The 15550-nt window shown below is 42.3% G+C and overlaps 1 protein-coding gene and 1 long non-coding RNA gene across 2 annotated transcripts; both read left to right on the top strand.

The window, feature by feature from the left end:
• The first annotated feature begins 396 nt into the window (after positions 1-396).
• Positions 397-3519, top strand: LOC120720251. The gene is made up of 4 exons (XR_005692843.1): positions 397-549; positions 1528-1791; positions 1871-2390; positions 2502-3519. It is a non-coding gene; the product is annotated as an uncharacterized LOC120720251 (long non-coding RNA).
• A 1408-nt stretch (positions 3520-4927) lies between these two features.
• LOC120720220 (hepatoma-derived growth factor-related protein 2-like) lies at positions 4928-15426 on the top strand. Its single transcript, XM_040009852.1, is given in 13 exon segments — positions 4928-5118; positions 7400-7525; positions 7607-7671; positions 7752-7887; positions 8607-9083; positions 10236-10412; positions 10606-12060; positions 12136-12242; positions 12315-12486; positions 12488-13252; positions 13492-13593; positions 13934-14213; positions 14755-15426. Coding segments are annotated over 12 exon segments (3786 nt in total). The 5' UTR covers positions 4928-5118; positions 7400-7495; the 3' UTR covers positions 14775-15426.
• Positions 15427-15550: the final 124 nt, after the last annotated feature.

Here is a 15550-nt window from a genome sequence, read left to right as displayed (position 1 = left end):
AGGTTTATTAGTCTTGATGGAAATTTTAGGATTAGGAATAGGATTTTAATATAGGAGTCTAAGGAAACGAAAGCACGTTCAGAACCACTACCTTAGTGATTGTCAGTGAAAGCATCCCACAGCTACAGATGCTGGGTCAGCTGTAATTTATTATCCATTGTGCCTTATTTTCTGGTTCAGTTTTCTCACCTACCTACGACTTTTTTTTAATACTTTAAAACTCTTTTTCTGCAAACAAACAAAGAAACCTTTTCATGATGTTCACTACAAAGGAGACCACAATACTGACATCCTATCAAAGAGGAAGAGGAAGAGGAAGAGGAGGAGAGGGAGGCGGGTTTTACTTTATATGACTGTGAGCTGATATCAGTGTTGGTCTGATGTCACTGAGCAGCAGGATGGAGGAAACGTCTCTGCTGTGTCTGCTCTGTAAGTTCACTCTGTGTTTTTCATGCCTCTGCTGTCTTGTTGAATGTGAAACTCTGAACTAACCTGAGTTTAATTTCTCTTTAGTTCTGATCTCACTGCTGAGCTGCACCACAAACCAAGGTCAGTAACCTTCTTCTGTCACTCTGTAAATCTGGCAGACTTAGCAAAATGTGAAATAGTTTTAAAAAAATAACCTTTTTGTCTGTTTTCATGGATATGAATTCTCCATTTTCTTTTCATTAGCAAGTCTGCATAAAAATTTTGGCTGTTTAAAGATGAAAGTATTTTTTGACTCACTTGAAGAGATTATTAAAGTTGTCACCATACACAGGCAATTACAATGGGATGCAAAAGTTTGGGCAACCTTGCTAATAGTCATTATTTTCCTGTATAAATCATTGGTTGTTACAATAAAAAATGCAAGAGTGATTTGGCAAGGATGGAAGGGACATGTCCCCACCAATATCCAGCGATTATTGAATTGTCCCCACCAATAATTTGATCTCTTTGAGTAAAGAAAAACAAAATTGATAGAAAGAAAAAAACTATCTGTCAACGCCTCATTCGCCTGAGCTTGAAGGGTAGATCCCCCGCAGGGGCGAGAGGGGAATTTATATGTTTAAAAAAACCTAACCTAAATGACAGCAACATCAAGCTTTTCTTTCTTTCTTTCTTTTTAAAGAACGGTCGTACTAGAACATGGGCCGGCCGCTCTCAGCGATTCGATATATGACTACATGCTCATCCAACTGAGCTAAACCTACGCCCGTCTTTCTTTCTTTCTTTCTTTCTTTCTTTAGGAAGAATGTTTCATGTGTAGCACATATGTTGTTTAGATACCCCACCCTTGAATCAAAGAAAACAAAGCTCTGAAAAGTAGAAACATTTAAAACCCAACTATCTTTTCTAAACTGAACAGAGTTTCATCTTTCACTGTTTCAAAATGGGCAAATTTGAAACACTTGGGGAGATTCTTAAAGCTGTGAATGCAGACAACCAATTACTTTCAGGACCATATGTCACAGCAGAGGAGACAACTGGCAACTGTCTCATGATCAAAAAACATAGGCAATAAATATCCTGCTCTCTCTATCACAGCTCGTCTGACTGTGAGTCCCAGCAGCTCTCAGTTCTTTAGAGGAGACTTTGTGACTCTGAGCTGTGAGGAGGACGACAGCTCTGCTGGATGGACTCTGAGGAGAAACACAAGCACACAACAGAGGACTCAGTGTAGAGATGGGTGGGAAAAACCAGCTGGTTCATCCTGTAACATCACCTATATCTTCATGTGGGACAGTGGAGTTTACTGGTGTGAGTCCAGAGAGGGTCCCATCAGTAACATGGTTAACCTGACAGTCACTGGTAAGCTGAGTGTGTGGAGTTAGTGTTGATGAAGCTGTGTGTAAATGGATGAAATGCTGTAGTTTGTCTCTGTGTTGAGGTGGATCAGTGATCCTGCAGAGTCCTGTCCTCCCTGTGATGGAGGGAGATGACGTCACTCTGCTCTGTAAAACAAAGACCACTCCCTCCAACCTCCCAGCCATTTTCTTCAAAGATGGCGTCTTCACTGGGAAAGACTCTACAGGTCACATGACCATCCAGCATGTTTCCAGGTCTGATGAAGGCCTCTACAAGTGTAACATCAGCGGTCATGGAGAGTCTCCATCCAGCTGGATCACTGTCACAGGTGAGGAGCTTCACTCTGATTTCACCTCTTATTTCATCCACATATTCACCTGAGGTATATTCACCAGGTGGGATTCTCTCTGCAGGTAAACCTACAACCAGACCTCCACTCACATCTACAGTGAGATCCACAGCTGTGCCGCCTTTGACAGCTCCACTCCCTGACTACAGCTCCCTCCAGCTTGCGTTCAGAGTGCTCCTCCACCTGGTGGTGTTCTTTCCATATTTCATGTCCACTCTTCTCATGATATCTTTATATCAACTCAGAGCCAAAGGTAACACTCTGAATCACTCACTGAACAATCAATATGGTGATGATTAACTCATCTCTCTGTCTGAACTCCTCATAAGTTAACAGCAGATACATTTTAAAACTTATCTTTCAGGAAATGAACCTCATGCATCAGTGGAAAAGATGCAACCCAGTCAGGCTGAGCAGGGATTAGATGCCCACTATGATGATGTCACTACAGAGCATCACTTCTGACCTGAAATTAAGCAGAGACCTGCAGTCTCATATTGCATTCAGGTCCTGTTGCTGTTCCTGTAAATTTCCACACTGGAAACAAACTAACCCTTGTAATAATGCCTCAAACAAAGCAGCAACATATGTGATGTGCATGACCAGCTATGCACTCTCACTGTGTCATAATATCCTGGAGTATTTGACATCCACAGGAGAAACTCAGACAGAGCCCAGGCTGAGTTACTACACGTTACACCATCAAAGAGACGAGAGTTTCTTTAGATCCAACGATCAAAGATCAATAACAATATTAATTAAAAATGAAATCATGGATGAAAATAGATTAAAAACACAAGAAATGAAAAAATAATAATTATTACAATATTACAGTACTCTCTGGTCGTTTGCACTCTCAACACTTTCTCGATCCTTTCACATTAAACGCCTTTTGTTTAAGAATACAAACAAAAAATCTTTGTTAAATTCTGTCTGTTGTTAAATGTTTCTAACAGTTAGTAGCAGCAGGTTTGCCTGCCTGCACTTTATAGAAAGAACCTGCAGGATGCATAGAAGCTCTTTACTGACATCTGGTGGCTCAAAACAACAACTGTTTGAATTCTAAATTATATTTAATTTATTTTTTTAATATAACTATATTTGTGTACAAAGCTCTGTAGCCAGTTGTGTGATGGAAAGTTTCTGCTCTTCTCTGTGTCAGGCTAACCTGGCTGAATGAAAGGCTCCACAGTGTCACGCTCTGCCTCCATATAATCTTTCAGTACTAAATATTCCCACATGTACTGCTCTGCTTTTCTCACCATGATACATAACTTGTGTCTATAAATGATTTGGTGCTTGTTGTTCTTGTTGGTCAGATGTGATGCAGACTGCAGTACTCTGTACTGTCGTTTGTCTCTTTGCAAAACAGATTAAACCTCACAAAGACGACCTGTTCTTGTGTGATTCAATTTATTTCATATTTCTATAACAGTTAGTGGTAGTTCAGACACACAATTGTTTATGCTTTTTGTTTCACAGAATGTTTGATGGTAAAGAGGTTCTTATTTTAAAAATATACAATTCTAGATGGTTTCTGTTATATACGAACCATTCTAAAACATGGACATCAAAAGCTGATTAAAGAGGGATTTTATTGTATTTATTAGATTTGTTATGATTAGTGATTTATAATTTTTTTATTATTATTATTGTTATTATTATTTAACACATTTTAAATATAAAATAAATAAAAAATAACTTAAAAAAACAGTTAAGCACTGTTGCCTCACAAGAAGAAGCTCCTGGGTTTGACACCACCATCTGTGGATGTGGTGTGCTCCAACTTCGAAAGTCCAAACGCATGCACTTAGTGTGTTCAATTAATTAGTGATTCCTAATTGTTCATAGTTGTGAATGGATGTAAAACTTTAGGTAAAACCTAATATTAGAGTGAACACTGTAATTTGACAGTCGTTCTCCAGTATAATGAAAATTATTAAAAAGTTTGCCAGAACTTGAGATGGTCAGAACCTGACTGATGATCCTGCAGGTTGGATGTCTTCTGTTATCCTCAACGCTAAGGTGACTGAAGATCAGCAGCAGGGCTTTTAATCTGCTGTTCACTTGTGGAAAGCCTTCCACAAGGTTTAGAACGATATAGTAGTGCATTTAATTTCTGGCACACTTTGCATTTGCAAAACAACTGTTGAAACTAGTTCTCTTTTTTATTATTACTTTAACCATGAAATTTTAATTTATACAGAAAAACGAGGATCTACATCTTTTTTTCATATAGTGTCACTGCTATGAGAAGATGGAGTAGATCACTGCCAATTACAGTGTCTTATTTTGACTTTTAAAAGTTGTTGGAGTTACTGTTACTAACAGTGACCCCAACAAAGATACTGACAATGTTACTATGTTACTAACAATGCAAGACGTAAAAAATCATTAGAAAAATGCACCTTGGTGTGGTACCTGTCTGCACTCTAAACATACACCGAGTAGTTCTCATTTATAATTATCAGTGAACTTTACGTTCGTTACATTTATTTTTCCCCAAAAACACATTAGTGCACGCGTGAATATGTGAATGAAGTTATGAACTTATTACGAAGTTCAGTACTTTATATTGAGGGCAGACCAATCCACGCGCTGAGGTATCGTAGCAACGGGCAGACGCTCAATGCCGAAAGTCGGAAATGACGACAGAATTATTGGTTCAAAGTAGTGCTTTATTTCTTAAGGTGTGCATTGATGACATCATTATGGTGATTATAAAGAAAGGAATCTAAATTCAGATTTAAAAAAACAAACAAACAAACAAACAAAACCTTTGTACCCTAAGGTGGTACGGTCCAAAAGCTCCTGTGTGGTTGGAACGGTCCTCTAGCGGCGGGAAAAACCATTGTGGATCACGTGACACGAACACAGAGGTCAATATGGCGACGTGCATTAGAGGATAGCTTAGTAACAAGAAGCCTTGTTGTTTCGTGGTTTTTGTCCGCGGTGCCAGGCGGCAGTCGTTCTGTGTGCAGGTGAGTCCACCTCATATCCACGGTGCATGCCACGAACACGGAGTAAGGGTGCGCGAGTCGGCACGTTAGCGCGAGCTTTCAGTGGTTAGCCTGTATTTGTAAACAAAGCGTAAACACGCAGACGAGAGCGAAACTGATGAGCTAGTGTGAAAGATTATACTTTGCACACGCAAAGGTCAGCTGGTGGGACGATTCAGGTCCAGGAAGTGAAATGTTTTACTTACAGACTTCAAGTCTGGCCCTGCTTATGCATCCTCTCAGGTTTAGCACATGTTGGGTGTATTGATTGAAGTATTGCTGCCACGTTATCGTTAATCTCCAGGTTTACGTTAAATGTATTAATTCTTTGTGTGGTGGTGTGTTTGAGTTTGAAATTGAGTTGAGGAAATATTCAAATCCCCAACTAGTGGAAAAGCCGTCTAACTCAGGCCTGAAATTCATATTTAAAAAGAAGAGAAAGGAAACAGTTGGGGTTTCTGCTTTAATTGTTTCCTACAGACGATTTTATGCACTTGGTAAGATCAGGGCTGGACACGCACAGTGAACAAAACACGGAGCAAAGTAATACTTAAAAAAAATGTCACAGTCCATATATTCTGTGGTCAGAAGTTCACACCCACCCATGAATGTCATGATAATTTTAGGCGTTTGATGATTTCTTTGAACTGTGGAATCTTTGCACAGCTTACATCTTTAAACTCGAGAAAGGCTTTAAGAAGACCAGAAGCTCAGTGTTCGCCTGCTTTATCTCATAAAAAGCAGCTCTTGTCCTGCTGGAACACCTGACTGTCTATGTTTCAACCACCTAGATGTTTATTTAAGGTGAAGATTTTTGAGGTAGTTCTCTTCTTCTTTATTCCTCAATGTGTAATGTTACTAGTACCACTCACAGCTAAACAGCCCCAGGGTGTGATGCTACCACCGTGCTGTACAGTTTCTACTGTGTTCTCAGGTTTGAGTGGTTTTCTTTTTTGCTGAGAGAAGTTCAGGAGTTCACACTATTTTATTATCAGGCAGTTAAAGGTTTGGGTTGCACAGCTGTGGACGTCTCAGTCTGCTTACAGAGAAGAATTTATTAGACACATGCAAACAGAACATATTTGTGGTTGGTTATTGATGGGGAGATGCTGTGGTTTAGACTTAGTGCTTGCTGATTTGTTCTCCTCGTCGTCCATCCACTTGGCCACAGCGGAATTAACCTCAAGTCAGGGATCTTGTCCTGTATAAGAAAACCCATCCCCACCTTATAAATGTTACCAGAGATGTTTTATCTTCATGCTGACGTCAGCTTTAACTGACACAATGAAGTCTTTATTTCTTGGTGACACACAAGGCCAAGCAGCCGTCTCGTCTGAAACCGTGTTCTGTAGCAGTTTACCTTCAACACCCAACTCTATCTAACCCTTCACAACGTGGGGTTAGTGCTTGTATCTTTTTAATGAGAAGTGTATCAACTCTATTATGAGCATACATTGCAATTAATGTTAAAAATAAACTTTATCAAAAAAAAAAGCCTCCTCTCATTGAGGCCAAAACATTTTGTGTTGTCTGAATATAAAATTCTCCAGAAGGTATTTGGCTTGTCCATGTGGACATCTGTAGATTTCAGATCAGCTTGAAGGAGTTTGATTTGGAGGCTTATTTCTTCTTTCTCACCCTGGTGATATAAAACTGGTTTCACTGGTGTTGTTTCCAGCTCTTGGTGGTTCCCAAACATCCTAACTGAGAACATCATCTGAGGGTCACATCATGGGGCTTCTAGACCAAAAGTGGTGACAGATCTGAATAACTTGTACTTGAATACAGTTGTTTGAACTGATGATCTTTGAATCTGCATTTGTTTAGAAATGAGATCTTTCCACCCTTTCCCTCAGGATGAATAAAGTATTATCAATCAATCAATCAATAAAAGATTAAGTGAGTGTGTGTATGTTTGACCCTGTGTGGAGAGAGTCCAAAATGAATTCAAACGTGTGCATCCAGTTCTTGTTTTATTTAAGTTATTAAAGATGGATGTACGGTCATTTCACCCTGGAGAAAGAGTGGATTCAATAAGTCATTAAAAACCCCAAACGACCATCACATTCATGCTAATGAGTGTTTGTAATCCTCTGACTACAACGTATGTCACAGCTGTGTGGGGTTACTACAGGCTGAAGAACAGCTCGAATCCACGTCTGTTCATTTACTCGCACTCTTACCCACATTTACCTCCTTAAATGAAACACGGTAAAGTGTGTGAAGCAGCTGCTGTGGTCTAAATGGTCTGCTTGTCTTTCAGTGTTTGATTCCTGCTGTGCGACCGAGCTCTGAAGCAACAGGATGCCAGGGAAAAAACGGCGACCAGTTCAAACCCGGAGACCTGGTGTTCGCCAAGATGAAGGGCTTCCCTCACTGGCCGGCGAGGGTGCGCTCACACCTCAGCTGTAAATACCTGCATGCAGCTGTTTGTGTGTACGCGCTTTAACTCTTCTTCTGTGTTTTACAGATCTGTAAGTCGGACGAGGGGTACAAGAAGCGAGTCCCCGTCTTCTTTTTCGGCACCCATCAGATGTACGTACGTGCAGCTGCAGATCGATCGTATCATTTTCTGAGCAGCATTGATCGAACTGTGATTAATCTCCCCTCCCCAGAGGCTTCCTGCCGCCGGAGAACATCGTCCCTTATGTGGGAAACAAGATGAAGTATGGCAGCGGCGTTCGCATCAAAGGCTTCACCGAGGGCATGTGGGAGATCCAGAACACGCCTGGAGTCGGGAGTAAACTCAAAGTCAGTCTCTCTTTAAAGATCACTCATCAGTTGCAATGAAAATGCTACGTAATCGCTTCAGTTCATTTTTATGTAATTGAATGGTTATGAATGAACTGCTAAAAGCATTTTCTAATGATGTGTTTGTAATATTTCTGACGCACTGCTTAAAAAAAGCTTATATAGCTTTAAAATTATATTTGTGATGATGTATCTGGTATATAAAAATACTGAACAGTGTTTTATTGATGCTTTCATTGATGCTGCAGCTTTTATTAATGTCAGTGAATTCAGGGCATTTTCCACCTTCTCCAGTTAGCTGCTGTGATTGATCAGACACTCTTACATCACCTAAACAATTATATTGGGTGATTTGATGTGGCACAGCTTTACTTCAGTAGTATCAGTCTGTCCAGTTGGGTCAGATCATCACCTGAAGTGACAGGTCCAACAGTGAGGGCAGGTTCTCTTCACAGATGTGAGCAGGTTCAGGATGACCTCATGTGACAGACATGAAAGAGTAAATGTTTCACGTGCAGCATCGTCTCAACTAGTTACATTTGTTTTGGAAGCTGACCAATCAGAACAGACTAGGGTCAAAGGCATGGATAGGGGGCTTTAAAGGCTATTTCCAACATATTTCTCACACTGCTGGCACCTCTGCTTCGTAAATGTTTATAGCCCATGAGTGAGGCATGTTTCGGTTCTAATAAAGGTTCTTCGTTCTATCTTCTGTTCAGGTACCGGGGAAGACAAACACAGAAAGTACACCAGCAAAACCAGCTTCTGCAACCAAAGCTACTCCAGCTAAACCAACCCCAGCACCTAAAACTACACCTGCCAAATCACCCAAGGCTACACCTGCCAAGTCCGCACCAGCGACCAAATCTACACCCTCTAAACCGATGTCTGCTGCTAAAAGTCCAACTCCAAGCGCTGTCACTGAATCTTCCCCCAGCAGATCCGAGTCGGCCAGTAAAGCGGCCGCCGACAGGCGGCGCACAGGAGGCGAAAAGGAAGCTGCTGTTAAAACTCCCACACGAGTTTCATCAAGATTGGCTGCAGAGCAAAGTGAGGAGTCCAAACAGGCTTCCACCCCTGCTGCAGACACTGCAGAGACCGTTGCGACTGCTCGAACCAGAAGGTCGGCAAGCGGCGGTCCGTCTGCAGGAGGGAGTGCAGGTGAACGCACCGCCTTGGCCAAGACAGACAAAGAGGTGAGAGGTTAAATGTTTTAAAGCTGTGGGGCTGTTCCATTTGGGGAGAGGGCCTCTGGACTGGCAGTGGTTCAGCAGTGGTTCTGGGGTCTCTCAGCCTCCCTGCAACAACTATACCAGGGGGCTGGAGATGGCGCCTGTCAGTCGGACAGTGAGGGTTACCATCCTGGTTGTGGAGCACTGGACCCACTCTGTATGTGCTCTGTGAACTTGGAAAAATCACATCCTCAGAGTGTGCTGCAGGGAGGGATTTAGAAGGATTAAGATCCTTGTTGTGTGCTGGTGTTTCACTGTCTGTTGTGAGATTGAACTTGAAAGGTGCAAAGTGAGGGGAAAAAAAAAAAAAAAAAAAAAAAAATATATATATATATATATATATATATTATTCTTTTATATTTTAAAAAAAATATATATTTTTTTTTCTTTCTTTTTTTTTGGGTGGGGGGGGGTAATTCAGAAGCACGGAGGAGTTGTCTGCAGAGGAGGGGGATGTGGGAAACTTGAGACATAAACACAAGTAGAATAGTTTCATCTTTTTAATGTTTATCCCATCCATGTGTCCATCAGTGTCTGTCTCAACGGGTGGTGCTGTGGAGTAATTGGATGTCACAGATTAAACATTTTCATGGAGATTTGAGCACATTTCTGCATCTGTAGATCACAGATAATGACGTGGACCTACAGTGGAGAAAGAATAAAGGTTTTGCTTGATATTGTTTTTTTGGCTTTGCACCTGCGGATATTTCTGTGGATATTTTCCTGTTTTCTGGATATATAGATTAGTAAAGCAGGGCGGCGGAGATCCGTCTCTGTGTGCTCGAAATTGGAGGATTGAATTGAAGCTTGAAGCTCCCGTGCAGAAGCTTCCAAAGCACCAACAAATCTGTGTGGACGACGGTCTCGGGCTCACGTCACCGCCTTTGAAGGCTTTTTCCAGTTTTTCCTGCAACAGGAAAAAAGTGTCAGGTTCATTCTGCTCTAACACACCTTCATGAGAACACCAGCAATCCATGGCTCGCCTCATCCTCTAGTTTATGGAAGAAACTGGAGCTTCTTCTTTTATTAGAGCTCAGTGGGGAAGAGCATGGTGAACTGTTGACATTAAGTGCCTACAAATAAACTTTTGTTTCTTCTTTTTCTTCTTTTTCTCAGACAGGAGCGGTCAAAGCTTCAGTGGGTGAAACCACAGCGAGTAAAGAAAAGGCTAAAAGCACAACTGAAGCAGAACCCAGACAGGCTGAAGCCTCCAAAGAAGCTGCAAGTGAAGTGACGACCAGGAGCCGAGCAGAAGAGCCGAAGCTGAACACACATCGAGTGATGCTGCCCATTGTAAGTTTAAATGTCATTAATAACTTGTGTTATTCAGCAGCTCAACACTGTTCAAAGAAAAGCCTTCAGTTCCTTCTTTGATTAAAATGTAAGATTTAATCTAAAAGCTCAATTCAGACCCTCTGCTAATCTAATGCGTTGCTAAGCAACAGAGACACATGTTAAACTTCTTTTTCTCATTTTGTCTTTTCAGCTTTTGAATAAAGTTTCATGTTTTCCTCGTCTCCGTCAGATCAATGTGAAGCTGCAGAAGATGGAACCTGCTCTGATGACGACCGGTGGAAGGATGGAGGAGGAGGAGGAGGAGGAGGAAAAGAAAGAGAGCAGAGACTTCAAGCGCCGAAATGAAGAGAAGGTGGAGAAGAAGGAGGAGGAAAAGGAAGACAGCAGAAGAGTAAGGACAAGGAGAGATGAGAGGGAGGAGCAGAAGAAAGAGGGCCGAGGAGTGAAGAGGAGGAAGGAGGAGGAGGACCAGAAGAAGGTGGATGAGGGGAAGGAGAAGGAAGATGACAAAGGAGTCAAGAAGAGAAGAGAGAAGAAAAACGATGAGGAGGTGGTCCAGAGGAAAACAAATGAGAAAGAGGAAGGAGAAAAAGAAGAGGTCCGAGGAGTCAAGAGGAGGAGCGAAGGGGAGGTGCAGAAGAAAAGTCAGGACAGCAGCGAGGAAAAGGCAACGATGGAGAGACGATCATCAAAAAGACACAAGGAACAGGAAAAGGGAACAGAGGAGGAAGGAGTAAAAACGAGTCCAGCTGAGAAGGAGGAGGAGAGTAAGAAAGAGGAGAAGCAGAAGAGAGACAGGAGCACAGAGGGCAAAGAAACAAGGAGGATGAAAGAAAAAGAAGCAGAGAAGAAAGCGAGGAAGGATATTTCAGAAGAAAAGAAAGATGTGAAGAGTAAGGAGGTGGAGGAAGAGGAGGAGAAGAGGAGAGACAGGAGGCCGGAGGCCAGAGAAATGAGAAGGACGAAAGAAAAGGAGGAGCAGCAGAAAACGAGAAATGATACATCAGAAGAAAAAAATTTAAGAACAGAGGAGGAGGAGAAGGTGGTTGAAAAGGAGAAAATAAGTAGGGACACCAGTGAGGCCCGAGAAACGAGGAGGACAAGAGAAAAGGAGGCGCTTCGGAAGATGAGGACGGATGCTTCACAGAAAAGGAAAGATTTAGGAAGAGAAAAGGCGGCGAAGAAGTTGGAAGAGGAGAAGACAAGGAGAGAAAGGAGCACAGAGGCCCGAGAAACGAGGAAAACAAGAGAAAAGGAGGTGCAGCAGAAAACGAGAAACGATCATTCAGAAGATAAAGATTTAGGAAGAGAGAAGGAGGAGCAGAAGGTGGAAGAGGAGACGACAAGGAAAGACACCAGCCCGAAGCCCAAAGAAAGGAGGAGGACGAGAGAAAAGGAGGCACTTCAGAAGATGAGGAAGGATGATTCAGATGAAAGGAAACAGTCAAGAAGAGAGAAGGAGGTGAAGAAGGTGAAGCAGAAGGCGAGGAAGGATGTTATAGAAGAAAAGAAAGATTTAAGAAGAGAAGAAGAGGAGCAGAAGAAAAAGGTGGAAGAGGAGAAGAGGGAGAGGAGATCTGAGGGAGAGAAGCAGAAGGAGAAAACTGAGAGGGAGAAAAGAGGAGGTGCTGCTCCAGACGATGAGGTAGAGTCTGTCTTCATTAAAGAAATGTTTTAAATTGAAGAGAAGGATGAAAACGTCTCAACATTTCTCCTGCAGCGACAGCGCCACCTGGCCGCCAAGAGGGAGAGCGTGTTAAAGTCTCTGAGGGGTCTGCTGAAGGCCGGGAGAGGAGGGAGGAGGAGGGAGGCAACGAGGAGCGCTCTGTAAGAGGAAGGGAAAAAAATGATACGGTAAAATCAGTCAGGAGTTTAAACCTCTGTCTGTTTTCTCATCAGGAGAGGCGGCGACGGAGCGAAGAGGAGGAGGACAGGAAGCCCGACAAGGTCAGAGTGGAGGAGTGCGAAGGAGTCAGCCCGCAGCCAAGAAAACATCAGAGAAGAAGAAGGAAGGAGCCAAGAAGGGGAACGGCAGGACATCGCAGAAGATGCAGGTAGAAGAAAAGTTGGAGAAAAGTCGAGATGTGGAGCTGAAGACAAAGGAAAAGGAGGAGGAGAAGAAGACTGATGAAGAAAAGAAGGAGGAGAGAAAAATAATTGGAAAGATCGTCAAGGCAACAGCCGGGCAGGGTCCGAAGGTCCAGGTGAAGACGATGATGGGAGGAATGACCGTGAGGGAAGAGGAGAAGGTGGGAGGAACATCTGCAAAGGAGGGGGAGAAGAAGAAAGAGGAGAAGGTGGAAAAGAAAAGAAGTTTGGAGAAAGAGAAGAAGAAGGGCGCTGAAGAAAAAGAGAAGTCGGATGATGGGAGCTCGAAGAAAAGCATCGAGGTCCAGATGAAATCTGAAAGAACTCAAGCGGCAACGGAGGAGAAAAAAGCCAAGAGCGTGACGGAGGCTGCGAAGAAAAACGAGGAGCGCAAGGAGGAGGGGGAAGCAGCAGCAAGAAGAAAAGAACAGGAGGGTGAAGAAAAGAAGAAGGACGAGGCGGAGAAACCAAAAAAGGCGGAAAATGCAGAAAAACACGAAACGCAAAAAACAACGGACGAGAAGAAATGTGAAGGCGCGGAGCCGGGCGGGCAGAGGAAGACCGGCGAGGAGAAGGAAAGTGACGGAGCGAGCCGACCCGAGACGTCAGCAGCAGTGGAGAAGAGCGCTGGAGGAGAAGGTAACCCGGTAAAGGAGCAGCAGAAGAAGCGCTCGACGGTGACGCTGACGGACTCAACGCTGCACCGGATCCACGGAGACATCCGGATCTCTCTGAAGAACGACAATCCCGTAAGAGCCGAAACTTAAACTGGCTGCAGATTAACGACGGCACAAAATGTAAAACCGTTCACAGTGATTTTATAAAAAGTGAGCCGACATTAGATCATTTTTATGATTCTCACTGCTTTAGCTATCAGGAGCTACATTGCCCCCTTGTGGCCAGAAAATCTAAATGCAGCTTTAATATTTCAAAAAACGCTGCATGCTTACTGAAACTGAACGACGCGACTAATGTGCTTCATCCTCAGGACATCAGCAAGTGTCTGGCGGCGCTGAATCAGCTCAGTATGGTTTATGTGACGTCTCAACACGTCCAGAGGCACAGCGAGCTCGTCGCCACGCTCAGGAAGGTAAACGCACATACGGTGTGTCTGATATCCTCGTGGTGGTTCTTGGATAAGCAATGCATCTGACCTGTCACACTACTATGATGTCATCGCTTTGTGTCCACTCAGGACAAGAAAGCACAAAAATGGGGTGGGGGTTGGGGGTTAGGGTGTCACTGTGATTACGTTTAGGATTAGTTGTGATGGTGTTTCCACGTAGCAAAACTATGACATCACTCCAAGGTGATTGGTCACTTGCAACCTTAAACCTGGACTGAATTCAAAATAAATCAAATGAATAAACAAATAATAACTATACAAATCGTGTCAGTTGTTATTATGTATTTGTTTTCCTCGTGAGCAGATGCGTTACTACCGGGCAAACCAGGACATCATGGACAAGGCGTCGATGCTCTATAACCGCTTCAAGAACGCCTTCCTGGTGGGGGAGGGTGAGGAGGTGGTGAGCGCCGCCTTTCTGCGCTCGCTGCTGGAGGAGAAGGAGGAGGAGGAGGCGCAGAGGGTGGAGCGCTGTATGGAGAAGGTGAGGAAGGAGGGGCTGCTGCATGAGGCGAAGAGAAGTATGGGGCAGGTGAACAAGAAGAGGAATAACGGAGGAGAAGATGGAGAGGAGAAAGCTGAAGGTAAAAATAAATAAAAACTAAATCAACTGATTTGTGACAAGAAATTACACAAACTTACAAGAAGTAAAAATATTAAAGACAAGAGTTTATATCTTATATTAGAAAATATTTTAAAAGTAAAATTGAGAAAACATAATTTCATAAATAACTATGAAATGTTTACACCGCATCTTTTGTTTTTGTATCATTCAATAATTAAAATTATATACAGAAAAGAATTGCTTACTTTTTATTTTTGTAACTTTTATTTATTTTATTAAAGCATTAATACTGACATTTTGTGAGGGGCGTTTATTTAAATGCAAAAATGCTGTTGTACATTTTGGTTTTTTGCTGTTTGTTTGGTTTCAGTTCATAATTTTTATATATATATATATATATATATATATATATATATATATATATATATATATATATATATATATATATATATATATATACACACACACACACACACACACACACACACACACACACACACACACACACTTATTTATTTTTTTTTGGATTTATGTAATAATTTTGCCCCCCTCTCCAAAAGCTCCAGTGGACTCCTCCTGACGGCTCATCATCACTGGAAGCAGCCTGGACCGGACCAACTGCTACTGGGGGGAACAACACAGACACACAATAGGATTTTCCAAAACCACTTACCTCATTTGGCAGTAGCGTGCTTACCTGTTTAACTTCTCGCAGTGTGGACTGTCACACCTTAGCAGGTGTGCTGTTCTTACCCCACAGCTTGTTGTGCTAAGGCCACCTTATTAAGTTATTAAGCGCTTTGGAGCAGCTGATTTTATTTTAAATGGATGTTTATCTTTTTTCCACTTTAATGTAATGAGCGTTAAACTGACGGCGAGAGCATTACACACCTAAGCATTAATGTGTACCTGCTGTTTAAGCTGACGTCCTGTTGCTGTGACATTTAGAGGCGAGATTTTCCTGCACCTGACACAGTTCTGACTCTGTCATCTCTTATGAAGTTTTTTGTCATCGCCGTCACTGGGGCTGATTTTTTTTTTCTTTCTTTTTTTAAACGGAAGCATTAAACCTTGAGATGCACGAGGCCTACAGACGGTTCTGGCCGTTTTAATTTTTGTTTTTTTTGTGATTCAATGATGTGTTTTTATTCCTTTTAGCAGTTTTATTCCTGTTATCTTGGTCTTCATGTAAATATGTATTTTTTTATTTCACAAATAAGAATTTTACAAACTTAACAAAGAGTCTCAAGTCTGATTATTATTATTTTACCCACATACACTCAGCGACCACTTTATTAGGTACACTTTGGTAGTGACAGGCTGCGTATCCATGGTGTGAATCTCCTGTTCCTCCAC

This window comes from Simochromis diagramma, unplaced genomic scaffold (assembly GCF_900408965.1).
Source record: "Simochromis diagramma unplaced genomic scaffold, fSimDia1.1 OVJJ01000566.1, whole genome shotgun sequence".
In the NCBI taxonomy this organism is placed as follows: domain Eukaryota; kingdom Metazoa; phylum Chordata; class Actinopteri; order Cichliformes; family Cichlidae; genus Simochromis; species Simochromis diagramma.
The sequence above is the reverse complement of the archived record's forward strand: the minus strand, read 5'-3'. Positions and strand labels throughout refer to the sequence as shown.